Raw genomic sequence first — 20,901 nt, 5'->3', positions numbered from 1 at the left:
ATGTTCCTTGTTTACATAAAGTGGTCTCTTTGAGCAGCTAGCTGCGTGTCTTCGATTTGTGGGAAGTGGCTTTGTGCGTGCAGGAGAGAGAGGTGGAATCTAGACTTGCCAGTTAGTCCGTCACCATTCACCAAGCAGAGCCGAAGCCATCTGTGCCATCGTTGCTTTATGTCACACCGGATCTGAAGGGCAAACAATGTGTATGTGAAGAGGACACCGGATGGTGGCAAGGGAGAGAGATCCACGGGTCGTTGCAGAAGACATCGGTGTCCGTCACGGCACGCATATAGCTACTCTGACCACCAATTCATCTATAAATATTATTCATTGTTCTGTTGCGATGCAGGGACACATTACTGATATATACATTACTGATATATCCAAGTGTTCTTTCACTGGAGAGGTGCCACCTTTGCTAACACTCGAGGCCACTCTTTCCGTGATAGGCTAACGCTGGCCCTGCAGTATGGACAATCGGCGCGGGACTGAAGCCATTGCTCCAGACATGCTGAATGGAAGATGTGCTTGCACTGCAGCTGTACCAGGCCTTCTGCAGCACCATGGCATCCTTCCAGGCATATCGAGCAGTCCACTGAGGACTCCCTGTCACCGCATTCGATAGTTATTGGGAGAGTTTCTTCTCCTAGTTTGGAGACAGGTCTCGTACCTGGCGCTACCCCTACCACGTCGCTGCAAGGCCCTGCTGTGATTCGTTTAACTTTGTGGGTTGACAGGGAGGCACTGGAGTTGAAGCGAATGGTTTGGCCATCCAGGCTGCTGTCCTTTGATGTGCAGACACCAGTTTCAGAAGTGAGATGAGGCCCAGCTCGAATGGTTCGTACTGGTGCTGTTTGCCTGCAACAAGTGGGAAATGTGGATCAATGAAGAACTGCGAATATTGTAGCACGTAGACTTAGTGCTTAAAACAAGCCAACAGTGTGAGCTAAATTTTTGTCAGACCTTCTTCCCGCAAACAAGTCTAGGCTTCGGAGTCTTTGATGAAGCCTCTCATTTGCTTGCTAAACCGCATCAGGATGTCGGTCATTTGATGTGTTGGTGCTCAATCCTGAACTCAAGAGTTTGTCCCTTGTGGGCTCAGTTATGCTTTTTCTTGATGCCCCACAATCTCTCTGGCTACCCCGAGTAATTTCATAGCCCTGCGCTTCCTAGATTGACAGATGATAAAAAAACAATCTAGTTTATACTGTAATTATCAATGCTTCACAAAAGTTGGTACAGTAAGGGAAACTGAATTTGGAAAACGTTCAGACTTTTGTATTGCATCTCGTATAGCAGATGTTCATGTAATCATGCATTTGCTTCTTTTCTTTACCAAATTTATACTCCCTCCGTTCCTTTCTATAATGCCTATTGTTTTTTCGCTTTTGTTTCAGAATATAAGAGTAAAGCTTTTTTTTTTTGCAAAGAACCCCTTCCACCGATGTGTTCCCGTCCAGAAAATCTGGGAACGAATCTATTCCCGTCCAGAAAATCTGGAAACCAATCTATTCCCGTCCAGAAAATGTGGAAACCAATCTATTCCCGTCCAAAAAATGTGGAAACCAATCTGATTATGGAAAGAATAGAGGGAGTACATGACGCAATCGATTATGGAAACATGATTATTTTCTGAGATCTGATTTCCGTTTCCTATTTTGTCTCTAAGATTGTTAGGGGGTTTTGTGTCAAAAAATGGCTTGCGCTAATTTCCATGCCAAAATATAATAGGCAATATAGAAAGGAACGGAGGGAGTATAAAAAAGCAAGAGAACCTATGTAAGAAATTTTAGATTAATAACATGATTAAGAATGTCGTTTGCAATCCGTGGAAAGGTCTAACATAAACTGTTCTGTAGAACAATAAGTGAAAAACAGGTTGCACACACGGCATATTTGCAGCTAGTTGCATTCTAATTGCCACATGTTCAAAGCTGGAAACACTCACATCACCTCCAAAAAGGCCAAAACTGTAACCAAACTAAATGCACACTTTTTTTGACCATGACTAAATGCACACTTCAATTTTATCCTTGTTACGATTCAGATAATTTTGTCTTTCCATAATATAATGTAAATCACCCTCTTCTTTTACGACACAAAGGAATTTGCTATCAATAATTTAACACTGAAACAAACGACCTGTATTGGATTAAGCATCAGACTGACATGGTTTGTTTCCTTAAAACGTTGACCAAACAAACTAACCATGTCAGCAGAAACAAATTCTTGAGTAGCTCTTTACAAAATGTAAAATGACATACTATAAATCATCAATTAAGAGTAGCATTTGAATCAAGTGTTAATCCGCAACCCCACTCATGACTGAAATCTCCCTATTTTCTGCGAGGACATTGCTTATGTTCCTTGCCAAAATATTTGGTTTAAGAGGACCTTGTCAAAACAACAAGCAATTAAACTGTTTAGACCGGTCACGATAAAAGACCTCAATTCCCACAATCTATTTAACATAACTAATGGTCTGAAATTTTGCAGTGATTCGACGGGAATCCTTTTTTTGTTTTTGTTTTTGCAACACAAAGCATGACATGCTCCAGGTTCCACTATCAGAAGATAACGGAGCAAAGTGTTGTTTGTGTTGCATTTCACCAAAGGTCAACGAAGAATAAGAAAAAGACCTAAAAAAGAGTTACATGGTCTGGGAGAGCTGCAGAATATCCACCAGGCATAGCCTGGAAGCCCCAACACCTGAAAAGAGAACACCAGCAGCACCCAACTTAACCTGCCTTTTCATCCTTGCTAAAACTCCAGTTTCTCACATCCATCATCTACAAGATCAAAAGAGACCTAAACGTACCACAACATTTTTTGGGTAACCAGGGCATATATATACACGAGTTTTTTTAGTGACAACTCAATGCACAGGACGATGGCGACCATCACGCTGCCTCTTTTTTTTTTGAAACGTGGGCAAAAGCTTTGCCCATTTCATTGATTAAGAAAGGAGTTTTACAATAAAGAAAAAAGGCCGGGAAAAAAATACAACATCACTCTCCCGGCATCAAAAGACCCAACTTTTTTGCACCGGCTAACACCCAAAGACTACCCTCTTTTCTAATTCTATCAAAGACAACTTGCACGGGAGCATGCTTGTTCTTGAAGACCCTATCATTTCTCTCATTCCATAACTCCCAAATGATTAGCCTAGAGAGCGAGGCCACCCCTCCGCGGCTTTGACCCGTGGCCATCGACCCCCACCATTCCGGGAAGGAGAGCACTCCCCAATTGTTTGGGCGAATATGTGGGATGCCCAACCACTCCTTGACCCTCTCCCAAAGCCTCTTGGCAAACCGGCAATGCACAAAAAGATGATCAACCGACTCCGTGCTACGCTTGCAAAGGGGGCAAAGGCCACAATTTGGCCATCCCCGCTTGGCCAACCGGTCGGCGGTCCAAATCCTATTTTGATTAACAAGCCAAGCGAAAAACTTGATCTTCGGCGGAGCCCAAACCTTCCAAACCGACTTGTAGAGGGGTGACATAGTGGACCCAAGGAATTGCACCTCATATGCGGACTTAGAAGTGTAGCACCCATCCTCCGTGAGCCTCCAAGAGATATCGTCCTCCGAGTTGTCATTGATATGGAAGTCTTGTAGTAGAGTCCATAGGTCCACAAATTGGGCAAGATGGTCGAAAGAGAAGTTTTGGTGGAAGTCAATTTTCCGCACCCAAGCATTGTCATGCAAGGCTTGCGCCACCTTCCAATTTTTCCGCTTGGAGGAGTGAAAGATCAAAGGCGCAATGTCGATAGGCCTCTTCCCCTCAAGCCATGGGGCATGCCAAAAAGGGGTTTTTCTTCCGTTTCCTACCGTGATGATAGTGGCGGCGTAGAAAATCTCCATGTCATGCTCCGAGCAAGGGTTCCCGGATCCCGCCCAAATCTTCGTAGGATCCTTCCACTCCAACCAAGGCCAACGGAGGCGAAGGGCCGTCGCAAATTTATCCATGTGCAAGATGCCAAGGCCCCCAAGTTTCTTTGGCCGACAAACCAATTCCCAATTAACTTTACATTTTGCACCCGTAGTGTGGTCCTTTGCGGACCAAAGGAAAGCACGCTCGATCTTGTTGATGAAGGCAATTGTGCCCGCGGGGATGGAGAGCGGGGTTAGGTAGTAGATCGCTTGGGTGGCTATGACGGATTTCACAAGGGCGGCTCGTCCGGCCATCGTGATGTATTTCCCATTCCAAGTGGGAAGCTTGCCGGCGCATTTATCCTCGAGGTGTTGAATATCACTCCTCTTTAGGCACCTAACCGTAAGCGGAAGCCCAAGGTAGCGTAGCGGGAAAGATTCCCTCACCGCGTTTCCATTTGAGGGTGAATGCTAGGAGGAGAAAGAACCACATGCACCGTTTGAAGCATAACAATGGGTGGGTTACCGGGCATGAGGAAAAAGAGAAAGTCGTCCTTGACCATTTCAAGTCGATTATGGGGAGAGGGGACCGTGGCTCCCATGACTTCAATTGGGCCGAGCTGAATTTTTCCACGCCGGATTTGCACTCGCTCGGGGCGCCGATAACGGAGGAGGAGGTCAAAGTTGCTATCACTCAAATGCCCAGGGATAAGGCGCCGGGGCCGGATGGTTTCACCGGCCTTTTCTTCAAGAGGTGTTGGGACATTATCAAAGAGGATGTCATGGCCGTGGTACATCTCTTTGGGAACCTTCATGTTCAAAACTTCCATTGGCTCAACTCCGCAAATATTGTGTTGTTGCCCAAGAAGGAGGGGGCCGAGGAAATATCCGACTACCGCCCCATTAGCTTGATCCATGCCATCGCGAAAATCCTCTCCAAGACTCTTGCAAATCGTTTGGGGCCTTTAATGGATGAGCTCGTCTCCAATGCCCAAAGTGCTTTCATTAAAAAACGGAGCATCCACGACAACTTCCTCTATGTTAAGAATCTCGCCACAAGATACCATAGAAACAAGACCCCGGCTCTCCTCTTCAAGCTTGACATCCGCAAAGCTTTCGACTCCGTTTCTTGGGGTTATCTTATTGATCTTCTTGAAAAAAGAGGTTTCCCGGTTCGTTTCCGGAATTGGATTGTCGCACTTCTAGTCACCGCCTCCTCAAGGGTGCTCCTTAATGGGGTGCCCGGTCTCCCAATTAAACATGGGCGTGGGCTTCGGCAAGGGGACCCCCTCTCGCCTCTCCTTTTCGTCTTGGCCATTGATACGCTTGCTCAAATCCTTGAGAAAGCGACTACCCATGGTTTGCTTCACAAGTTGAAAGGGAGGGGAGACATTCTTCGCACCTCGCTTTATGCGGACGATGCGGCCATCTTCATGGCTCCGATCAAGGAAGACATCCAAAACCTTACTTCCATCCTCCATGACTTCGGGAAGGTCACCGGGCTCTCCACGAACTTCCTCAAAACCTCCGTTGTGCCCATTAGATGTGGCAACCTTGACCTTGATCACGCTGCCTCTTCATCTGTTGAGACATCCTGACCTTCAATTCTCAGCGTGTGATTGGAAAAAAAGCAGCCATACGGGTCTGAAGAGTTCACTACTGGAAATCTGGACTCTGCCGTGTGCCTAGGACCCACGGCAAACATGGTAATACACACGGCAAACACTCTGCCGTGAGTTCCCGCACGGCAAAGTGCACACGGCATAGAAAGCCACGGCATAGAATCTCTGCCGTGCGCAAACGCAGACCCGCACGGAAATTTTTTTGCCGTGTGCTGTGCTGAGCTCCACGGCAAAGTAAAGCACTTAACGACGTCCCCACCATCGACGGAACCAGACGGTAGGCCCGAGGCGCAGTTTACCGTGAGCTACGTCTTCGCCGTGCGCCCTTGTTTTGATATTTGCCGTGCGTCGGACAATGCCGTGCGCCAGCTCTTCACCGTGTGCCAGCATTCGCCGTGAGCCGTCGCTTCGCCGTGCGCCACTCTTCGCCGTGAGCCGCCGCTTCGCCGTGGGTCTGTCTGTGCCGTGTGCATCCTGGAGAAAGACTCACGGCAAAGCCTTCTCCAAGGATTGCATACGCCCTCCCAGGCACGCAGGTGGGCGACGCGTGGCCTCTTTGCCGTGAGCTAGCACACGGCATAGGTCATTTGGTTTGTTTGCCGTGAGCTGACACACGGCAAATAAACACTGTTTTTTCTTTATTTATTTGTTTACAGAAATCCCTGCAATTGAAATAGACATATTGATAGAATTGATCTAAGCCAACAGCACTGGCACCACAGCAACATATTTGCATCAAAGCCAACATAGATTTATAATACATTGACAAATAGTGCATAATACAAGATCCATGACCACAAATAGTGCATAATACATGTTCCATAACCACAAATAGTGCATGACAAGTGCATGGGTTCATAATTCATTGACACATTGCCCAACACCCGAAGATCTAAGAGTTCATCCTTCATGTTGAGGTTTAAAGCCGGCGGACGATGCCGAGGTTGTTCAAGCTAGGCTGTCCCCCTGTAGGCGGCGTCATCAAGTTGTCATTCCCATCCTGAGTGGATGATCGATGGAGCTCAATGTTGTTGGATCCACCTGAGGCATGTAGCTACAAGATAGAAACATGAATAGGCAGCTAACACAAGCCAATACACAAAGTAGAAGCCTTAAAAGTAGACGAACTGTATGGCACAAACTCAGTTGCACCTCAGCAATCAGGTTTCCAATTCTTTTTTATAGATAATAATCAAGGGCAGCAAGTTTATTGGATACACTTACCCATGTGTTGATGTCAAAAGGAGGTGGATCAAGCGGAGGAAGAGTGGTGCCACTCGGCATAGAGGCCTGCAAATCAAGAGGCGATACTGTGAAGCTTTTGCTACTTCCCCTGAAGTCAACTGACCAAGAGAGAACCATGAATCTGCTATCTGATGCAGTAGTATGTCATTCATTTTATAACACTAAAAATGATATATGTGACCAAAACTGTATGTCCAAGTCCACCTTCTGTAAGAAATTTTTGGTGATCTGAAAGTATTTAATATTTTACTTTTTAGTTTATTTACTTTCATATAAAAGAGAATGATAAAAACAACATATGTGCTCGATCTACTAAAATGTGTACATCTTAGAATATGAAAGATGCAGTAGTATTGTTAGTAGTACTACAGTGGTTGAAGCATTAACATTTGGAAAGTTTTCTGTTAGCTTATATGCCTTCTGGCATCGATTTAGTAATTATAGTGTGCATTCATATTTATGTAATTTAATAGCTTCCAATTGACAATCAGTCAAGTATCTATAACAATGGAAAAGGCATGATATTGCAGATTTAGCTTAAGTATGAAACTTGCCTAAGTTAGGCATTGATTTATCTCTACATAGTTCATTTTAGCTGTTACCATAGATACGTAATAAGTTTTGGAAAATCTGAGTAAATGGCATTAACTGTTTCTTGAGGACAGGCATCGATCGATGCACAAAGCAAAAGTACAGCACTGTAATTTTGGCTTCTCTCGACTAATATATTAGTTTGCCAGACTAATAGAGTGCAGTCTGCTGTGTTGACATTACCAGATTCATTTTTCCTGAACTAATGATCTGTGGCTGGATTAATGACTTAATAAACTGAAACACTATGGCTATGTCATCTCCAAATTCTATGAGCAAGAACTCACCGATAAGTGGGCATCGTGGGCAGTGAGCTTCCGTGTCATCCAGAACATCATCTGCTGCTGCATCGCCATCTGCTGCTGGTTCTGAGTAAGGAGGGCCTCAGCCTTCTCCCTCTGTGCCTTCTCAGCCTCCAATTCAGCCTACGTTGTGTCATCGGAAGGTCATGGATGTTGCAATAGAAAAAAATGAAGTGTAGGTGACCAAGGAAGAAGAACATACCCGGATCGCGTCAATGGCTATAGACGACGGCGTCGGGCGGGGCTCTACGGCAGGCGAGGAGCTCGTGTTGCCACCTTTTATCTGTCTCAAAGACGGGATGGTCTTGGGATCGACGGCCCCATCACAGACAAACAAGCGACCATGCTTCTTGCCCTCTCCCGCACGCATGGCAACCTCGGGGTCAAATGGCTCGGTCTCGGGGTTCGCCTCGTCGCCATGAGTGTGGGCAAACTTGGACCGGTACTTCTTGTCCTTGACTTCGGCGATCTTGCTAACCCACTTCACCGTCCCGTCTTTTTTGTCCGTCTTCTTGCGGTGGTCGCCCCAGATCTTGAATAACGAGGACTTCACGCCTGTCTCTTTTTCCTGCAAAAGATAGCACAATGATACATGAATAGAGGCGCAGGAGTATTGGCATATACAAGTGGCAAATGCAATTAGGTGAAGCTGGTCTATTTCTTGGTACAGTGAGTGCATCAAGGTGAAGAGAATGCATTTTCTCACCTTTTTCTGCTTGCATACTGCGAGGGGGACGCTGCCTTGCGTGTGTGATCCGCCTCCCATCTCGGCTCTCTTTATCTTTTGTTCTTCGTGCTTCCTCTTGTACGCGGCGCTTGTGTAGTGACGGACCATCGCGTGCCAGACTTGCGGTCTAGCGTGACCTACGTACGGAGGAGGGCACTGCATATGCACAAAATACACATATTAGTGAAAAATGTCCGGCGGTCACCAAGTCACCAAGTCGGTAAGGCGGAAATGGAAGTACCTGCAAGTACTGCCACGGCTGGAAGTTCACGATTTCTCGGGCTTGATCCTTCCGCATCCGGAGCTTGCGTTTCTCAGCATACCAATTGCGGATGGACAAAACACGCCCCTCATAGTGCGCATCAGTCACTTTCTTCCGCGCTATGTTGCCGGCCACTTGTATGCAATCATCGCGCTTAGAATCGGGGTCCATAGTAAAGTAGGTCTACAAGGATGCAAAATTGTGAAAAAAAGACATTAGTGAAAGAAAATGACAAAAAGTAGGATTTCGAGCCAGAATTACAGAATGACAAGAGAAGTCAACTTAACTTACCCAAAATTCACGGATCACCCTACTCTGGCAGTTCTTGAGCCTCCTCGTGTGTGTGGCCTCTGGATCAGGTGCGTGCGCGTAGTGGCCCCAAGTCCAAGCTACCTCCTTGCAACCATTAGGCATGGTCACAAACCCAGGGAAGTGCTTTCTTACAATGCATCCAAGGATGCTCGAGTAGGTGCGCACTTTGTAGCCTTCCTTGTACACGAAGGAGCTGCACAATGAGAAAACAAAAAAGCTATGAGAAAATAGTGATGAAAAGTTGTCAAATAATAAGATTGTCAAAATTTGTACTTCTCCCCTGCCGGGACGAGCGTAACAACCCCGCCGTTTGCCTCCCACTCAGGAAGGCCAGGTAGGTCTGCAACCCCACGCTGGTAGGGAACACGTGTTCCAGGCTCAAGAGGCATCCCGTGAATCTCAACATACTCCTCCGGTTCCTTCCAAATCCTGGTGTCCCCCTCCTCCTCCTCCTCCTCCTCCACCATCACCTCCTCTTCCTCCTCCTCCCCCTCCTCGTCCTCCTCCCCCGAATCCTCGTCCTCCTCATACCCCTCCCCATCCCCCTCCTCGTCCTCGTCCTCGTCCTCATCCCCCTCCTCGTCCTCCTCCTCCTCCACCTGCTCCTCGACTGGGGGAGGAGTAGATGGCCGTCTAGCCCTCTGACGCTTCAGAGGTGGAGGACTAGGAGACCGTGTGGAGCCTGGAGTGGAGTCTGAGGGAAGTGGAGCCTGAAGTGGAGCCTTCGAGAGAATGGTCGACATGCCCCTAACTTTCTTCGAGGGCCTCTTTCTTCCTCCTCCTTTGCGCCCCCCTCCTGGCATGTTGGAATCACCTGCATTCACCAAAAATAGTATCTTCATTAGTACACATGATTATATCAAATGATGTAGACGAACTGTTCGGTCTTATCTCTCCTGGTCTGGTAGGGATGGCAAACACACTGTCCACGAACTGCTCGGTCTTATCTCTCCATTCATCAGTAAAATCCCACTGACTGGTTCTGCCCTCGTACATCCACAAACGAGACGGATCCATCCTCTATCCAGTACAAAAGAAAATTATAATGCTTTCAATTTAGTATGTCGTTACATCCAGTATTAGTGCGAATAATTTTAGCAAATACAGGTTTTACGCCATGCATCCACCTATCTCTCTAATAGGTAAAGATAAGTCCTAATCCCACCCGAGGATGTGCAGATTGGGTACGTTCTCCATGCTCTACCCCGCCCCAAGACAGAATTTCGGCAGCACCTCCCCGTTGTTCTCCCGATACACGTCTCGGCCAAAAGCCGAGAGGATGTGCATCCGAAGAACAACGGGGAGGTGTCACCGAAATCCTGTCTTAGAACAGAGCAAAGCATGGAAAACATACCCAATCTACACATCCTCCGGCTGTCCAAAATACGTGGACAATCCGAAAGAGTTATGGCCATAAATATGCAATTTAATGCATATTTATTCGCATAAGCCTTCCGAACGGGAGACGCCTAGGTTTTCGCGACTGACTTGGTTATCTAGACTTTAAAAAAACCTATGTAGGAGAGTTGAAGATTTCTTACCCTCGAAGCGTGACCGGTCGATGAAGGTGAAGACGATCACGGACAACACTGCAAGAAGCCCTGCGACACCCCACCCTCAATCTTGAAGCATATACTGCAAAAAGAAATAATGCACATTACTAAAAGCATATACTGCATATACTGCATATACTAAGCAACACTGCATTACTAAAAGCATATACTGCATATACTAAGCAATCATCTACTCTATGTTGCATCATAAACTTTTTTTCGCTCGATGTTATGTAAAATTTATGCTTTTATCGTATTCTCTATGTTGCATCATCTACTGAAGATGCTCTAACATCAGCACAGCTTATTCTAAAAACTGAGTCATAGAGGAGTACATACAAGCCTTTTTTATGCGTGTAAATACGTACAAGCCTTTAAATATATGTACGTATACATCACTATGTTTTGGATCCTTTTGTCACTATTGTGATGCACAGGTAATTGTACCAAGAAGAAATCATGCTTAGGCAATTGCTCCAGACCTAAACAAATCGATTCAAAGGGCCGACGCACCTTTGGTGGCGTTCAAAGATCACCACTGGAGAAAGAAAGTCCAGGAGGAGGAGCAGGGCGGCGCCCGGCCGGAGGAGAAGCAGACGTGGTCGGAGGATGGGAGGCGGCGGCGGTCTGGGCGCCTGCAGGGGCCTCCCTCCTGCAGCCGGCCGGTCCTTGCGCGAGCCAGCTAGCTCGGGCCGCCGCCGGCGACCATGGCCGGAGCAGGGGGGCGGACCAGAGGGGCGGACCAGAGGGGGCTCGAGGGGGCGGACCAGAGGGGGCTCGAGTGGGCGGGAGGCCGGGCGGCGGCGGTCGGGCGAGCGGGCGGCGGCGGTCGGGCGAGCGGGCGGCGGCGGTGGGCCAGCGAGATGGGGCGAGCGGGCGGCGGCGGAGGTGCAGCGAGGTGGGGCGAGCGGGCGGCGGCGGTGGGCAGCGAGCTGGGCAGCGAGGACGGGCTGTTTTTTTCTATCTTTTTTTTAGATCCAATGGTAGTGCACAGTGGGCGGCGCAGCTGGTATGGGGAATCAGATTAGCTAGGGTTTCATCCGTTTGCCGTGCGCCACATAGTAGAACTCACAGCACATTGCTTCTATGCCGTGTGCCAAGAAAAAAGTACACGGCAAACTTTCAGATTTTAGGGTTCCTACTATATCTGGCCATGTGCAGCCCGGCCCGAGCCCGGCCCGAAAAACTCGGGCTTGGGCCTGAAATGTTGGCCCGACTGCCGGGCCGGGCCGGGCCTGGGTAGCCCGAAAAAGCATTTTAACACTACGGCTCGGCCCGACGGCCCGACGGGCTTGGTGGGATTTTGGTCGGGTCGGGCCGGGCCGGGCTTGGGCCGGGTTTTTTTGCGTCGGGCCTACCTCGGGCCGGCCCGAGGCCCGGCCTGGCCCGACACATGCCCAGGTATAGTTCCTACATATGAATACCAAGCTGAGGGCTCGTATTTTTTCTCAAGGTTTGAATATTTTTCCCGCAACTAGGTCACATAAAATGACGCCGCGCGGCTCCGCTCGATTTTTTTGGCTCCGTTTACTTTGCCAAGTGTGCAAAACGGGGCCGCCGGGACATGCGGTATGGCCGTACCGGGCGCGCGCGTGCACCCCTCCGCCAACGCGCGAAACGGAAAACATTTAGCACATAAAATGACACGTCCTAGACCTAAAAACATTTTTCCCTCCATTTATTGAGCGAAGGAAAGTGTGGCCCCAGTTCAAATCCGGTCGCGTTCCAGCGGATTCGGCGGGACACCGCAGGAAGCGGGAGGGATTCCCAGATGGCTACCGCGCGCATATGGCATGCGATAGGTGGTGCGTAGGAGGTATCCTACCGATGCGCGGAGGTCTCGCGCAATTCTAATATGCGCACCATGTAGTCGCTTCACAAAATAAAGCCCTTCCGGCACCCCGAAAATGGAAAAACCATCGCCCGTGTGTCGGATTGGAAATCCGCGACCGAGGCCTTGCTTCCCATCCCAAGGCCCACGCACGTGCCAAATATGGCCTCGTTCCGACAAACTATGTCGTGAAACGGGCCGTTTCCTACTCATTTCCCCTAAAAGCCATAGAACTCCGGACGTGATAGCCCTATCCGTGAAGGGTTCTTCAAAATAACTGCCGTATCCCAATTCCGTCTTTTGCGGTGGTTAATAGGACACATAAAATGACGCCGCGCGGCTCCGCTCGATTTTTTTGGCTCCGTTTACTTTGCCAAGTGTGCAAAACGGGGCCGCCGGGACATGCGGTATGGCCGTACCGGGCGCGCGCGTGCACCCCTCCGCCAACGCGCGAAACGGAAAACATTTAGCACATAAAATGACACGTCCTAGACCTAAAAACATTTTTCCCTCCATTTATTGACCGAGAGGAAAGTGTGGCCCCGGTTCAAATCCGGTCGGTTTCCAGCGGATTCGGCGGGACACCGCGAGAAGCGGGAGGGATTCCCAGATGGCTACCGCGCGCATATGGCATGCGATAGGTGGTGCGTAGGAGGTATCCTACCGATGCGCGGAGGTATCCTACCGATGCGCGGAGGTCTCGCGCAATTCTAATATGCGCACCATGTAGCTGCTTCACAAAATAAAGCCCTTCCGGCACCCCGAAAATGGAAAAACCGTCGCCCGTGTGTCGGATTGGAAATCCGCGACCGAGGCCTTGCTTCCCATCCCAAGGCCCACGCACGTGCCAAATATGGCCTCGTTCCGACAAACTATGTCGTGAAACGGGCCGTTTCCTACTCATTTCCCCTAAAAGCCATAGAACTCCGGACGTGATAGCCCTATCCGTGAAGGGTTCTTCAAAATAACTGCCGTATCCCAATTCCGTCTTTTGCGGTGGTTAATAGGACACATAAAATGACGCCGCGCGGCTCCGCTCGATTTTTGGCTCCGTTTACTTTGCCAAGTGTGCAAAACGGGGCCGCCGGGACATGCGGTATGGCCGTACCGGGCGCGCGCGTGCACCCCTCCGCCAACGCGCGAAACGGAAAACATTTAGCACATAAAATGACACGTCCTAGACCTAAAAACATTTTTCCCTCCATTTATTGACCGAAGGAAAGTGTGGCCCCGGTTCAAACCCGGTCGGTTTCCGACGGATTCGGCGGGACACCGCGGGAAGCGGGAGGGATTCCCGGATGGCTACCGCGCGCATATGGCATGCGATAGGTGGTGCGTAGGAGGTATCCTACCGATGCGCGGAGGTCTCGCGCAATTCTAATATGCGCACCATGTAGTCGCTTCACAAAATAAAGCCCTTCAGGCACCCCGAAAATGGAAAAACCGTCGCCCGTGTGTCGGATTGGAAATCCGCGACCGAGGCCTTGCTTCCCATCCCAAGGCCCACGCACGTGCCAAATATGGCCTCGTTCCGACAAACTATGTCGTGAAACGGGCCGTTTCCTACTCATTTCCCCTAAAAGCCATAGAACTCCGGACGTGATAGCCCTATCCGTGAAGGGTTCTTCAAAATAACTGCCGTATCCCAATTCCGTCTTTTGCGGTGGTTAATAGGACACATAAAATGACGCCGCGCGGCTCCGCTCGATTTTTTTGGCTCCGTTTACTTTGCCAAGTGTGCAAAACGGGGCCGCCGGGACATGCGGTATGGCCGTACCGGGCGCGCGCGTGCACCCCTCCGCCAACGCGCGAAACGGAAAACATTTAGCACATAAAATGACACGTCCTAGACCTAAAAACATTTTTCCCTCCATTTATTGACCGAAGGAAAGTGTGGCCCCGGTTCAAACCCGGTCGGTTTCCGGCGGATTCGGCGGGACACCGCAGGAAGCGGGAGGGATTCCCAGATGGCTACCGCGCGCATATGGCATGCGATAGGTGGTGCGTAGGAGGTATCCTACCGATGCGCGGAGGTCTCGCGCAATTCTAATATGCGCACCATGTAGCTGCTTCACAAAATAAAGCCCTTCCGGCACCCCGAAAATGGAAAAACCATCGCCCGTGTGTCGGATTGGAAATCCGCGACCGAGGCCTTGCTTCCCATCCCAAGGCCCATGCACGTGCCAAATATGGCCTCGTTCCGACAAACTATGTCGTGAAACGGGCCGTTTCCTACTCATTTCCCCTAAAAGCCATAGAACTCCGGACGTGATAGCCCTATCCGTGAAGGGTTCTTCAAAATAACTGCCGTATCCCAATTCCGTCTTTTGCAGTGGTTAATAGGACACATAAAATGACGCCGCGCGGCTCCGCTCGATTTTTTTGGCTCCGTTTACTTTGCCAAGTGTGCAAAACGGGGCCGCCGGGACATGCGGTATGGCCGTACCGGGCGCGCGCGTGCACCCCTCCGCCAACGCGCGAAACGGAAAACATTTAGCACATAAAATGACACGTCCTAGACCTAAAAACATTTTTCCCTCCATTTATTGACCGAAGGAAAGTGTGGCCCCAGTTCAAACCCGGTCAGTTTCCAGCGGATTCGGCGGGACACCGCGGAAGCGGGAGGGATTCCCGGATGGCTACCGCGCGCATATGGCATGCGATAGGTGGTGCGTAGGAGGTATCCTACCGATGCGCGGAGGTCTCGCGCAATTCTAATATGCGCACCATGTAGGCTGCTTCACAAAATAAAGCCCTTACGGCACCCCGAAAATGGAAAAACCGTCGCCCGTGTGTCGGATTGGAAATCCGCGACCGAGGCCTTGCTTCCCATCCCAAGGCCCACGCACGTGCCAAATATGGCCTCGTTCCGACAAACTATGTCGTGAAACGGGCCGTTTCCTACTCATTTCCCCTAAAAGCCATAGAACTCCGGACGTGATAGCCCTATCCGTGAAGGGTTCTTCAAAATAATCGCCGTATCCCAATTCCGTCTTTTGCAGTGGTTAATAGGACACATAAAATGACGCCGCGCGGCTCCGCTCGATTTTTTGGCTCCGTTTACTTTGCCAAGTGTGCAAAACGGGGCCGCCGGGACATGCGGTATGGCCGTACCGGGCGCGCGCGTGCACCCTCCGCCAACGCGCGAAACGGAAAACATTTAGCACATAAAATGACACGTCCTAGACCTAAAAACATTTTTCCCTCCATTTATTGACCGAAGGAAAGTGTGGCCCCGAGTTCAAATCCGGTCGGTTTCCGGCGGATTCGGCGGGACACCGCAGGAAGCGGGAGGGATTCCCAGATGGCTACCGCGCGCATATGGCATGCGATAGGTGGTGCGTAGGAGGTATCCTACCGATGCGCGGAGGTCTCGCGCAATTCTAATATGCGCACCATGTAGCTGCTTCACAAAATAAAGCCCTTCCGGCACCCGAAAATGGAAAAACCGTCGCCCGTGTGTCGGATTGGAAATCCGCGACCGAGGCCTTGCTTCCCATCCCAAGGCCCACGCACGTGCCAAATATGGCCTCGTTCCGACAAACTATGTCGTGAAACGGGCCGTTTCCTACTCATTTCCCCTAAAAGCCATAGAACTCCGGACGTGATAGCCCTATCCGTGAAGGGTTCTTCAAAATAACTGCCGTATCCCAATTCCGTCTTTTGCGGTGGTTAATAGGACACATAAAATGACGCCGCGCGGCTCCGCTCGATTTTTTTGGCTCCGTTTACTTTGCCAAGTGTGCAAAACGGGGCCGCCGGACATGCGGTATGGCCGTACCGGGCGCGCGCGTGCACCCCTCCGCCAACGCGCGAAACGGAAAACATTTAGCACATAAAATGACACGTCCTAGACCTAAAAACATTTTTCCCTCCATTTATTGACCGAAGGAAAGTGTGGCCCCAGTTCAAATCCGGTCAGTTTCCAGCGGATTCGGCGGGACACCGCAGGAAGCGGGAGGGATTCCCAGATGGCTACCGCGCGCATATGGCATGCGATAGGTGGTGCGTAGGAGGTATCCTACCGATGCGCGGAGGTCTCGCGCAATTCTAATATACGCACCATGTAGCTGCTTCACAAAATAAAGCCCTTCCGGCACCCCGAAAATGGAAAAACCGTCGCCCGTGTGTCGGATTGGAAATCCGCGACCGAGGCCTTGCTTCCCATCCCAAGGCCCACGCACGTGCCAAATATGGCCTCGTTCCGACAAACTATGTCGTGAAACGGGCCGTTTCCTACTCATTTCCCCTAAAAGCCATAGAACTCCGGACGTGATAGCCCTATCCGTGAAGGGTTCTTCAAAATAACTGCCGTATCCCAATTCCGTCTTTTGCAGTGGTTAATAGGACACATAAAATGACGCCGCGCGGCTCCGCTCGATTTTTTTGGCTCCGTTTACTTTGCCAAGTGTGCAAAACGGGGCCGCCGGGACATGCGGTATGGCCGTACCGGGCGCGCGCGTGCACCCCTCCGCCAACGCGCGAAACGGAAAACATTTAGCACATAAAATGACACGTCCTAGACCTAAAAACATTTTTCCCTCCATTTATTGACCGAAGGAAAGTGTGGCCCCAGTTCAAATCCGGTCAGTTTCCAGCGGATTCGGCGGGACACCGCAGGAAGCGGGAGGGATTCCCAGATGGCTACCGCGCGCATATGGCATGCGATAGGTGGTGCGTAGGAGGTATCCTACCGATGCGCGGAGGTATCCTACCGATGCGCGGAGGTCTCGCGCAATTCTAATATGCGCACCATGTAGGTCGCTTCACAAAATAAAGCCCTTCCGGCACCCCGAAAATGGAAAAACCGTCGCCCGTGTGTCGGATTGGAAATCCGCGACCGAGGCCTTGCTTCCCATCCCAAGGCCCACGCACGTGCCAAATATGGCCTCGTTCCGACAAACTATGTCGTGAAACGGGCCGTTTATCCTACTCATTTCCCCTAAAAGCCATAGAACTCCGGACGTGATAGCCCTATTCGTGAAGGGTTCTTCAAAATAACTGCCGTATCCCAATTATAATATGCGCACCATGTAGCTGCTTCACAAAATAAAGCCCTTCCGGCACCCCCAAAATTGTCTCGTAATTTTTCAATTTTTTTCGAATTAGTTACGCCCGATTTGGACCCGCATGAAATGACGGCGCGCAAAAACTCTCGCTCGCGCCTTGGCAATATCCGGAGTCCCACTGTGACGGTCGAAGGACATGTGTGAAAGCGTGGTAGAAGTTGAAATATTGCAATACATGGTTTCCGAGTGCATTATATATGGAAACGAATAGGAGGAACATGTGTGAAATTGGGGGGAAATGGAAAAAAAAAGGTTTGCCGTGTGTAGACAGAAGGACACACGGCAAATAGTGCATATATGCCGTGCGTTATTTTCATTCCTCACGGCAAATATTGCACCTATGGCCGCCCCCCCAAACGCGCGCCCAAATCAAACTTCCGCGGCAAAACATGGCGCGGAATGAAAAAATGAAAATGCAAAATGTCTGCCGTGTGTGACGGCACACACACGGCAAACAATTTCCGTTACGACGTTGGGCGGGGATGTGGGCCGACAGTGCCAGTATGCCGGGCGGTCTGTTTTGCCGTGCGTCTTTACCATTCTTTGCCGTGCGCTTTGTTTTGCCGTGCGTTTTATGCAGATTTTACCGTGCGCTCATTCTTTGCCGTGCGCTTCGGACTAATGTGCCGTGCACTTTTGCTATGCCGTGCGCTGGCTCCGTGGGCTCACGGCATTACATTCTTTGCCGTGTGTTGCCGCACGGCAAAATTTGGGCACACGGCATAGACAGATTTTCCTGTAGTGGTTGTCGCTTGGAGTTGGAGTGCCTCCGCACCATTCAGGATATCAGCCTTGTCTGGCTCCTACACTCCATTATTTTTGTTTCACAAATCCGGGGCTCCTTTCTGTGCACATAGAATCGATCATTGCATGCTCTTGTTTGCTACCCACTAATAATGAAGTGAAGCATTTCAACAAACACAGGACATGCATCTCCTACGCTGGATTATCCGGAACGGAATGCTTCCTCCACTCCCAGTTTCTACCGCAGGAATTCACAGCAAACCCCCACAAAACCACTACCAAGTCGTCACAGAGAGTCGGCCGCAAATTCGCAAGGAAAGGAAACAGAGGCAGAGGCGACTGTGATATGGTCATCACTCATACCGGCCTGTGGTGCGCGGAGCGAATGGAGAGGTGAACCTGGCGGCGGGCGGTGGCGGGGGAGTGGCGGCGAGGTGAGCCGTTGGTGGGCTCCGCCGACGGCGGTTGTGAGCGGCGGCGCTGCAAGTAGAAGAGCGTAGCGGCGATCGGCATGCAGCAACCGAGAGAGATAAATCCTCGTCTGTCCTCGTACAGTTGCACAGCATCTTGCTACTTGTTCCGCAGCCGCCATGCCGTAGCGCGACGTGTGTGCGCTGAGTACTCTCGCCACCGTCGCCTCCGATCATCCCGCATCATTTGCAGCCAAAGTTGCTTGCACCTGTCTCTGTCTGTCCAGTTGCGCTCGCCGGGTGAGATAGCCAACGCGGCGGCTTCGATCTGTCCCGCACCTCAAGGCGTTTGATTTGTTTGCTCGCTCGTCTCGACCGTGTATCGGGTCTTTAAGGTGCGGCGGTGCTAGCATGACATTTTCCATAAGATTTTGCACAAAGGTTTTCTTTGCAGAAAATGTGAATATTTTAGCAGGAACGAGACATAAAAAAGACAAGTTCATTTGTCAAAAAAAATTAAAGCACAGCGTTCAGTGGTGTAGCGAATTCAAGCTTGATATGATTATTACTACTTCCTCCGGTCTATAATAAATATTAGTGGTTTAGTTTAAGTTAAACAAAAATCACGATACATGTTATGAATCAGAAAGAGTAGTAAAATTCATGATAGATTTCGGAACAAGATGAGCTAGGCTATCAAAAGTAAGTCACACACGACCAACATTCTCTATCTTTTCTTTAGGATATTTTGAGATATTATGTTTTAGATAACCCTAAAAATATGCATATATACCGATCATGTAAGTATCATAACTTAGCCCACAGAGTCTTGTGATCCCGCCTCCTTTCAGTTTACCTTACATTTAAGGTGCTCGATCTAGGTAGAAAATCTAAGGGATAATGTCTCACAATGTAGTAAATAAATAAATAACATCAGACTTCCTGTAAATATACTTAAAATGTATGGTTTCCATCGGATTCTTCATTTGAATACATGAGAACAATATAGGAAAAAAACACACGTATATATATGCAATTTTCTGATGTGATTAACTATGTTAACTAAGGGATGCAAAAGAACATATAAGTTGATACTACATCTGTTAGAAGTATACAAATTTAGTACAAATAATTTGTTAGTATAGCTTGCTTTCACTTTGCGAAAGATTTGGATTGCTTGTTGTACCTGTCGTGGCCAGTGTCAAAGTCGAAGGAGAGTCTGACTTGCTCGTCATTGCAGTTGTTATTGCAGTTGTTATTGCCGCCAGTGTCCAAGTCAAAGGAGAGACTGAGGCCGAGGACAATTTCTGCTTAACTATCTTGCAAAAGGAGTTATCCTAAAAACATAAAAGCAGGAAATAAGGAATGATCTCATATTAGGATTAAGCTATGTCCAGGTTTACGCAATGAAGGGAAAGAAGTACCAACTGATAAACTAGATGTATAGTCCGTATTGTATACGTGTACATGTATTGTAAAACCCCTTGTACTTGTACCATACCCTAATATATATATACAGGAGGAGCCTCTGCCGTAAGGCACGCTACCCTACCCTACCATACATCCATACGTTTTATCATGGTATCAGAGCTGGCGGCGGCCTAAATACCCTAGATCGACATCGATCGCCGCCGTTCTCGATCCTCCTTCTCCAAGCCTTTTCCTTCCGCTGCACAGATCGACGATGGAGTCTACACCCTTGTCCGTGCTGTCCTCGATAGCATCTTCCGGCTCCAAGACGGTCTCGAAGCTAGCCAATCCGTCGCTCAGTTTCGGCGGCGGCAGCACTGGCGGCGGCGCGTCTACCGGGCCGTTCAACTTCGCCCCTCTCGTTCATATTCGCTTGAGCGGCGAAAACTACCTCTACTGGAAGGCACATGTTACTCACATACTACGCAGCCATCTGCTACTGGGTTTCGTCGACGGAACGTTTCCATGTCCGTCCGAGATGATCTCTAACCCGCAGCACAAGACGGATGCGACGGCTCCTCCCCTACTCAACAATCCAGAGTTTTCGGCCTGGCATCAACAAGTTGCCGCGATCATGTCGGCGATTATGTCGACGTCTACTGAGGAGATTCAAGGGATGATTCTCTTTGCCACTTCATCTGCTGATGCGTGGGGAATACTGTCATCCAGCTTCAGCTCTCAGACAACCGCTCGGTCCATGGCGATCCGCGGTGCTCTCCATGACTGCAAGAAGCTGGACTCCACGATCACCACATACTATAACAAGGTGAAGGCACTGTCAGACTCGCTGATGTCAATCGGCCAGCCCCTCACCACCGTGGAGTTCACTGGCTACCTGATGAAGGGCCTCGGTCAGGACTACGACTCGCTGGTTCAGATTGTCTCGGCGCGCAC

The 20,901-nt window shown here is 49.6% G+C and overlaps 1 protein-coding gene, 1 long non-coding RNA gene and 1 pseudogene across 2 annotated transcripts; all 3 read right to left on the bottom strand.

The window, feature by feature from the left end:
• Window positions 1–392: 392 nt before the first annotated feature.
• Window positions 393–4,184, bottom strand: LOC124696808 (annotated as a pseudogene).
• A 2,036-nt stretch (window positions 4,185–6,220) lies between these two features.
• LOC124699820 lies at window positions 6,221–9,363 on the bottom strand. Its single transcript, XM_047232057.1, has 8 exons — window positions 9,204–9,363; window positions 8,910–9,123; window positions 8,598–8,801; window positions 8,336–8,512; window positions 7,832–8,197; window positions 7,615–7,752; window positions 6,716–6,781; window positions 6,221–6,545 (listed from the first exon to the last, which is right to left on the bottom strand). The coding sequence occupies exons 1-8, from the start codon at window positions 9,317–9,319 to the stop codon at window positions 6,411–6,413; spliced, it is 1,416 nt and encodes a 471-aa protein (XP_047088013.1). The 5' UTR covers window positions 9,320–9,363; the 3' UTR covers window positions 6,221–6,410.
• A 125-nt stretch (window positions 9,364–9,488) lies between these two features.
• LOC124699819 lies at window positions 9,489–11,108 on the bottom strand. Its single transcript, XR_007001533.1, has 3 exons — window positions 10,997–11,108; window positions 10,472–10,565; window positions 9,489–9,744 (listed from the first exon to the last, which is right to left on the bottom strand). It is a non-coding gene; the product is annotated as an uncharacterized LOC124699819 (long non-coding RNA).
• Window positions 11,109–20,901: the final 9,793 nt, after the last annotated feature.

Source organism: Lolium rigidum, chromosome 3 (genome assembly GCF_022539505.1).
Source record: "Lolium rigidum isolate FL_2022 chromosome 3, APGP_CSIRO_Lrig_0.1, whole genome shotgun sequence".
NCBI lineage: Eukaryota > Viridiplantae > Streptophyta > Magnoliopsida > Poales > Poaceae > Lolium > Lolium rigidum.
The sequence above is the reverse complement of the archived record's forward strand: the minus strand, read 5'-3'. Positions and strand labels throughout refer to the sequence as shown.

Bases quoted from the DNA above. Each gene is read 5' to 3' on its own strand.
- LOC124699820 (XM_047232057.1), bottom strand. From the start codon at position 9,319: ATGCCTCTTGAGCCTGGAACACGTGTTCCCTACCAGCGTGGGGTTGCA. The intron at 8,802-8,909 runs GTAAGTTAAGTT...GCATCCTTGTAG, and splicing joins GGGTGATCCGTGAATTTTGG to ACCTACTTTACTATGGACCC. The intron at 8,198-8,335 runs GTGAGAAAATGC...TATCTTTTGCAG, and splicing joins CAGTATGCAAGCAGAAAAAG to GAAAAAGAGACAGGCGTGAA.